Genomic DNA, 8,731 nt, shown 5'->3' on the forward strand with positions numbered 1-8,731 from the left:
AACGCTGCTGTTGGGTTTTGTATTAAGAGAACTTGTGACGTGGCAGTGCCTATATCACGGACGTTGTCTTAGTTTTTAAATAATCATTTACACTCACATGAAAGCAGTATGCACATTGTGCATATGTTTTAGAAACAACACGTTTTTTAAGTAAGGTTATGAGTTCATACAGGGTTAAAAGATTTTATTTTATGTGGAATATATCAGTGAAATAAAATTGATATTTCCACTGTTTCAAAACAGTGAAAATATCATTTTTATTTTTCACTGGTAAGGAACTACACTTGAATGTGAAAGAATATGAGTTGTGGAAACTTCTTTGCAAGCTATATTTAAGTAAATATACGGATATGCATATAAATACTACAGGAACATAAAGATATACGCACCACAAATATAAATTGTACAAGAAATCTGAAAACTTCATAGAACTCTTTGACAATATATCGTCATGACACAATGCACGTGACGTTTCGCAGGTGAATTTGGTATAATATTGTTCAAACCGTTAAAATCACATTTGTTTGTTTTACATGTAAGTTCGAAATATATTTCACCCATGAACACCATAAATTACATTTTCATATTGCATAATATTATGTTGTTCACTCGGTGATTTTTTTTCATTTTTCTATGTCAATAGAAAGTTACGACGTAATCATGCCAGTACCGCAGTGTCATCTTTTCCTCCGTATATGCTGACGATAGAAACTTGTCAAAAGAACAATTTGTGATATGATAAATACATTCTAGTTTAACTGATCTTGCCCAAAGTTATAGTAATCTACATAGTGGCGATTTAAAACTTGAAGTTAAGCAACTTTGTAATATATATCTATATCGATCTATCATTTAGTCATGAATATGAATGATGATTAGTTCTTGGAACACTTGATCATCACTTTCATGCAATCTTTTGTCGCTGCCTTTTCGAATGCCTCATTAACCTTTTCTAAAGGGAATACATGCGATACCAGTGGTTTTATGTTTACTTGACCTGAAAATTAGAATAGATCTAAGTAAAGAACTTAACATCGTAAAATACAAGTGTAATTATGCTAAATAGCTTTAGCAAACATTTGTCCTCCTTAAATTTTTAAAAATGAGCCTACAGAATTTTGACCACAAGAAAAGGTCCAGAAGAATTTCTTTCTAATTACAAAGGAAACGAAGACATCCTTCACTAAAAAGGAGGCGTCGGAAGTTACAAATCCATCCACCCAACCAACCAAAAGCCGCATTTAGTTGATGATTTTGTCATTTTATAAGTAACTTTAGAAGTATGTGACACTGGATTAATTAGAATAGAGAAATCAAAATTGTAAATACATGTATAAGATATACATCACGGTTGAGTAACTTTCTATTCGGGTCTGTTCAAAGTAAACGTGAAGACTGAAACACACTTTAACCTATGCACGTCATACACAAACTGCCTTAGTATGTAGCTATTGCAAAAGTCTTTGCTACTCTGTACATAGATATGTCAAAACAGCCAGCCTCAAATGCAAAGAAATGGTCAATATCAAAACATGGCGTGCAGGTATTTACATTCCTTATGTTGCTATAGTAAATTCCATCATCAAACTGATGTACAAAATATTATTTATTGAAACAATCTTATTTGACTTAAATGATACGGGAAACAAACATAAAAGTGTGACATAAATGAGCTCCTGTGAGTTTTAAAATGGATGAAAATGCGTCTGTGCACAGTTCATTCTAATGGCAAGTATATCTATGTATAGTATTTATTTATACTATATCTGAAATAATTGAGTGATATGTGCCGAAAGATAGTTGATATTATTACATTTATAATTCATAGAATGAATGTGCTTAACTGTAAGCCGCATGTTTTCAATGCAAACTATTTGGAAAATCATTCAGTCGGAGAAATTTCACACGGTTCGGTGAAATAATCTCGTTATCAAATGAATTAGTAACTTGCATATTTGCATTTCATGCATTAAACTTGTCACAAGGAAGATGTGGTCAACGAGAAATAATTTCAATATTTTTCTTCCAGATTTTCATTTTGTATTTGAAAACTTCATGGTTTTACAGGTTGCAAACACGATCTCTCATTTTGAACTTTTAAACATGTATGCACATGACAAAATACTTCATATGGTATAATAATGAAAAAAGAAATTAGACTGTAAAGGCAATTAAGCAGTTTACTAAGGCAATTTAGTATTCCCCTTTACGTCGAACGGTCAAGACCATCTCTATTCTTAATTGTCTTATCCTTACTTAAAATGTATGCGTGATTATGTCGCAATGTGTATTCTCTATCCCATGACTTACCTGAAGCTTCTCTTGTTTTGTTTTTTTTTTTTTTGCTGAGTTTGACGTCATATCGCCACAATTACAGATCATATGGCGATTTTCCAGCTTCTGATGGTGGAGGAAGATCCTAAGTACCACTCCGTGCGTTATTTCATCACAGGCAGGCATCTGGGTAGAACCACCAACCTTCCGTAAGATAGATGGATTGCTTCCTCACATGAAAAATTTAACGCCCCTTGCGATGTTCGAACCCACATCGGTGCGGGGCAAGTGGTTTGAAGTCAACGACCTTAACCACTCGGCCACGAAGGCCTTCTTACCTGAGCTACTACTGTAAGCACGGTTCCGTTTAAATGACAATGAATTGAGCTCTGCCCACATTGTACGACTAGATAGTAAGCAAACTTTACAGACGCCCTGCGGCTTACCTGAAGGCTACACTGCAAGCATGAATGGGAAAAAATGAGAACCGCTACGTCATGATTTACCTGAACTAATCCATTGAAAGAACAGTTAGGTAACGTTGATAACCAATATGCCATTAGAGGAACCGTAAACACCGTATCTTCCGTCCGTTTTCGTATTCCCCGTAAACGGTATTTCGGCATTCTCCGGTAGCCATGAATAATGTTTCTATTATGGCCGAAGGATGCCGAAATCGTATACGGAGGATACATAATCGCGCGGAAATGACGGATTGTCATTACGAGTTCATTACTTTAAACCAACATTGTAAGCACAAATGAGAAAAAAATGAGAAACCTGAAGCAACCATATCAAGTGCGATAGGGTAACAGTGTGCATTAACCATTACTCCACGGATGTCAACTTCTCTTCCGACAGCGGCAAGGATGGGAATGGTAATGGTGTTTTGTCTAAGTCCGGCAAGGACCACATTTCCCCCACTACGTGTTGCCTTAAAATGCGAGAATACAATACATTCAGTTTTGTTTAATAAATTAAATATATGAAGCGTTAACAATTTACCGTTAGCAATAATACCAGACAGAACATTTCCTTGCCGTTTTTCAATCGCCATTTCATCACGATCAATTATAATTAAGTGTAAACTTTACACACACCTTTAAATTTTAATAAACTAATAAGCTTTGTGGTTTTACTTACTGATACTTATAGAATTAGTTGGAGCAATTTTATCCCTTTTCAAAAATACTTACTAGAAAAGCGGTATGAATACTAATTTCTGCACCAATACAATCTATAGAACAGTCATACATCTCTCCCAAAGCGTTGGTCACCATGTCTGCCGCCTCCTTCGGTTCCTTTGATGCAACATTAACACAGAAATGTGCTCCAACTTGTTTAGCTACATTTAGGCGGTTATCATGCTTACCTTTAGAGTAAATGTAATATGAATTCAGTTCAAGTACATGTAACATCCTCGATATAAATCTAGCAGACGAAGTAATATGTCAAAAACAGTTTGTATTTTAATGTATTATTGTTAATACATAAACCAATCAAATGATAAGTTATAATTTCTACTTGTAAGTATGTATATTTTGCACTGCTGTTATATTTGAACATCATCCGTCAATGATATAACTATATTTAGTTTAATAATAAATGCATATCTCATATTTAGTGTTTACCTGTAACACAGATCTTTGTGGCACCACTTGCTTTGGCTGCCAGTACAACCATTATACTTATTGGTCCTGCAAAATACAAGGTCATTCACGCCTATCAGTGGATATTAAACACAAAATTTCATGCAGTTTGGTCTCTTAATCATTTAATTTCTTAAAATATTACAAGAATATATATGCTTCTTTATCAGCACATTTCAACTGAAAGAAAATTTGAAATCAATAATTTCATGTATTGCTGATATGCAATACCTTTATACACTTACCGTCACCAAGAACAAGGACTTTGCTACCAAGACACACGCCAGCACGGCGACAGGAATGGATAGCAATAGTAAGTGGTTCCATCAAGGCACCTTCTTCAGTAGTCACGTGATCTGGTAGCCTGGAATTAATATCTATTCTTACATGACCTTTCTATAAAGTGTTGGTCCATAGATTATCCTATACGACCGGCCTTAACTTCAACATGTTTTGTTGGGATAATGCCAAAACTTGAAAAACAAGTGGTCGAGTATTGCAGTGGCAATATAGAAGTCCTCTACCGAAGGAAAACCCTTGTTAGTGTTCGTCCCTTGTGGTTGTTGGCAACAGCGCTAGGACTAAAATGCTTCAAGGCATTTAGGAGCTAAAAACAAGAACTTTTTTACTTGAATTTCAATTTCAATACTGACATTGACCTACAAGCATAGATCATGTGTCGCGTCATTATCTCATCATGCGGAACATTTGTGTGCTGTACTAAGATAATCCATCAATGCACATTTATAAAGTTATGGAGCGGAAACAATTTTATCTGATCTTCAATAGTGACCTTGACCTTTGACCGACAACCATGGGTCATAGATCAAGGTAAATAATATAATCATGGGGAACATTTCTGTGTAGTGATAAAAAAAACCTTCGATGCAGTTATAAGTTATTGAGTAGACTTAATACTTGACTTTCAATGGTAACTTTGACCTCTTATAAGCAAACACAAGCAACACATAATCTGGTTATGGGGAACAGGTGTGTTTGTATATATAATCAAAACACTGATAGCACAGTACTGATGGAGGGTGATTTATGTTAGTACGTGCAGAAAAGAATCCATTCCAAAAATGGCACAAGCGCTTACAGCGCTTTGATAGTTAGAAACCCAAATTACATGTAGAATTTGATTCGGCTAACCATATCATCAATATGATACAGCACTTTGGTGATATCAAACCCCCTATGTGGGAGCATGCATTTATTCGTAGTAAATTACTACGCCATTGGAATATATTCAAAGTATGTTGAACTGGGCATGGGTACTTGAAAGTTTGTGATCGAGTCCACGGCTGCCTCAAAAGTGGTGGCAGAGTAGGCCAATTTTCCGGTCTGTAACGATAATGACGTCATGGGTGGTAAATTATTCCGCATTGAACTACACTGTACAGCGGATAGATACGAAATAGTTGTGAGACGGTCTATTCCTGATTGAATTCTGCGCGGTTACATAGAGAAGATAAATCACCTTCCAAAACTGCTTGAAGGCATTTAGAAGCTAATGGACTAAAAGCTATTTTTACTTTAATTTCAATAGTGACCTTAACCTTTGACCATCAAGCATGGATCATGTATGCGACACATTGTCTGGTCACGAGGAACATTTGCTTGTAGTGTAAGAAAATCCTTTAATGCACATAAAAGTTATGGGAGTGGAAACAAACTTTTACTTAAGAAATAATATAGATCTAGATATCTCATTTAGAATCTAGTGATTTGTCGCAGGACAATTCATTGTTTAGCGTTCAGATGCGAAGGAATCATATCACGAGCAAATCACTAAATGAGATATAGAGATCTATTACATTTGTATTTCGATTCTAACACGTTACCAAGGATTTTAAAGTACATCCTTGTCGACAACGTTCATTAAATATTTGCCCGTTTTCAATTGGTTTCATTTCCAGCGCGTCCGCTTTACCATCTTTTCCAGCGCGTCCGCTATACCATTTGACGCTATGACGTAATAATTGTGACGTCAGAAAAATGAATTGTTGTAGGCTATACATAATAATTCACAGTTTTCAGCATTCTTTGTTTAACAGGAAAACGAATCGAATCGTGTTAGAATTCACGTTAAACAGTGACCTTGACCTTTAACCGACAAGCAAAGATCATGTGTTAACACATTGTCTCATCATGGGGAACGTTTGTGTCTAGCACTAAGATAATTCATCAATGCATATAAAAGTTATGGAACGGAAACAATTTTACTTGACCTTCAATAGTGACCTTGACCTATGACCTACAAGCATAGTTATGTACATGCATAATATACATATAACCCTCTATTCACAAACCAAGTTTTATGGACCTAACTTGAATACTTTTTGAGTAATTGCAGGATCCAGATTTACGGACGGACAGACGGACGAACAGCATTCTTATAGTCCCCTCCGGTGTTCCATCGGTACGGGACTACAATTAACTAAATGAAATCTATTTCTGGTTTCTTGAACACTTTTTGACTTGTCGGTCAGTAGGGATATAATATAACCAATGATCGCATTTTAAAATTTACTCGAGTATAAACCATTATTGATTTACAACATCCTAGAAATATCTTTTGAGATATACATAATATCCAACACAGAGTCGGTGCTTTATCTCCTGAAAGATTGAAATCTAAAATAAGGTTATAAACAAAAATAGTCACAATGAATAAAAATATTTGATCAAAACCTGCCACATACTTATAGCAATCAGCAGCTCTGTGTATAAAATATCTTGTCATGCTTCCCCATTTCGGTGGTACACCACATACTTTCACATCTTTGCAGAGATTGTAGTCCCCTTTCTTACAGACTTGACACGCCATACACCCAAATACAGGTTCCAGAGCTACCCTATCACCTACAATTACAAACATTTAAAGATCTGAATTTAAAAAAAAATGGTTGACATATCTCGAATAACAAGTCATATTTAAACATTTCAGTCAAGGACTATTTTACCAACTTTAAAGGCGGCAACATCATTTACTTTACAAGACAAACGTTTTTCATAGTCTCGTATGAATCAAATTAAAACGATGACAAACCCTCCGCAGACATACTATGTGCTATGTACCCTCAACAGGATTGTACATACAGAATATGCTTACCAACTTTAACAGAACTAACACCTTCCCCCAGCTTGCTGATGACACCGGCTGATTCATGACCGATAGGCATGGGTTCTTTAACACTTTTGCTTCCTAACATCCCTGTCTGGTATAAATGTAAATCTGTGCCACATATCCCTACATGCTGCATTCTCACCTGAACCTCTGTAAGTAGACAACTGATGAAAATGGACTTCGTTAGCAGGAATGTGGCTATGTGATATATACAAGCTTTTTTTCTATTATATTATTGAACATGTTTTCATTGTCAATGACAAAATCGGAATAGAAACCATCCAGATAAATGTATTGTTATCCAACTCTCCTAAAAAACTGAACATTAAAGTTTGCCGCTTCTCTTTATATTGATTGTTTCTAACATATTGTAAGCTATGTAAGATTTGGTTTTCATATAAGATCATTCAGCGCTAGCTGCAGGGTCAAATAATTATTTGTACAATATTCTTTTTACAGTTATAATGTATTTATTAATTTATATCATTTAAGCATCGGTCATGTAGCCACTAAACTTGGCCTTATAAACTAAGAGGTTATATGCAACTTCTCACGTGTAATTTTGGACTAAAAACCCCTAAGTGCCTCTCTGGCATAGGTGTTTCATTTTGGCACAATCACTGACATGAAATAAATCGACCACAGCAGCGCCGAGGAAAAAGATATTTGAAATCAGAGACCACAGACACTCGGCTACGATTGCCTCTATTCTAACGTAAAATTTTCATTTTATATTTTTGTTCTCACATATGAAAATGTCAAATGATTTCTTATCCTATATTCGGAGAACAAATGCAATAGGACAAGTACATGTAAAAAGTATCTACTGGATTTTTTTTTTCAAATGTAAAGTGCTGTAGGAAAGAAAGCTTATAACTAACAACTAAAATCGTTATATGTGTACTTACCCCCTGGTCCAGGCTCTGGAATATTCATGTCTTCCTAAAAAGCAAAGCAGTTTTCCTCTGTGTCTTTTGAAGAATGATAGGACAATATTTTGAAAAGATTAAACGTCTAGCATGTATAAATTTGACAGAGCACACAGTACAAAAGTGTTGAAATGCAGTTAAAGTTAATGACTTCCTGGTTGGACCTCCATGCATAAACATACAAGTTTGTCAACTGCACACTTCATACTGAATACAATAGTTATTTTTTTTATACAAGCACAAATGTGGTAACACCCTCGCCGCTGTTGTGACAACCTCACTGCTGTGGAGGGGAGTAGAATTCTTTTATATATGGAAGCCATCCAGCTGACTTCTGGAAGGTACACTGATTTACCTAGGTGCTAGCTCATGCCTGAAATAATGCCTGGAGGGCACATGCGGACTTCCTCCAACATACGTCCCCAAAAGTCTATCAGAATGTACATTCTGTAGTTTAAATTTAGAACAATTTTTAAGGAACTAAAATGATATTAACTTATTATTGCTGATAATGATCAAGACTAGTACTAAATGAAGATGTAATAACAATGCATTTTCTCTTACCAACTGAAGATCTTCCTTTCCATGAAGAACGGCTGACAAATTTTTGTCTGTCATCTTTGTTAGCAATCACACGTTAACAAAACAATATATATATATATATGCCCTTTTCTTCCTTTCAGTCCTAAATGAGCTATTCAGTTAAGCGTACGTGCAAAAAAAAAATCTATACTTTGTCAACAAATATG

The 8,731-nt window shown here is 35.3% G+C and overlaps 1 protein-coding gene across 1 annotated transcript; it reads right to left on the bottom strand.

Moving 5' to 3' along the window:
- Nucleotides 1-312: 312 nt before the first annotated feature.
- On the bottom strand, nt 313-8,731 carry LOC128546285 (sorbitol dehydrogenase-like). Its single transcript, XM_053516677.1, has 9 exons — nt 8,547-8,731; nt 7,962-7,995; nt 7,039-7,203; nt 6,629-6,788; nt 4,169-4,287; nt 3,906-3,971; nt 3,471-3,646; nt 3,055-3,208; nt 313-997 (listed from the first exon to the last, which is right to left on the bottom strand). Exons 1-9 carry the CDS (start codon nt 8,598-8,600, stop codon nt 876-878), a joined length of 1,050 nt encoding a protein of 349 aa, XP_053372652.1. The 5' UTR covers nt 8,601-8,731; the 3' UTR covers nt 313-875.

Source organism: Mercenaria mercenaria, chromosome 1 (assembly GCF_021730395.1).
Source record: "Mercenaria mercenaria strain notata chromosome 1, MADL_Memer_1, whole genome shotgun sequence".
NCBI lineage: Eukaryota > Metazoa > Mollusca > Bivalvia > Venerida > Veneridae > Mercenaria > Mercenaria mercenaria.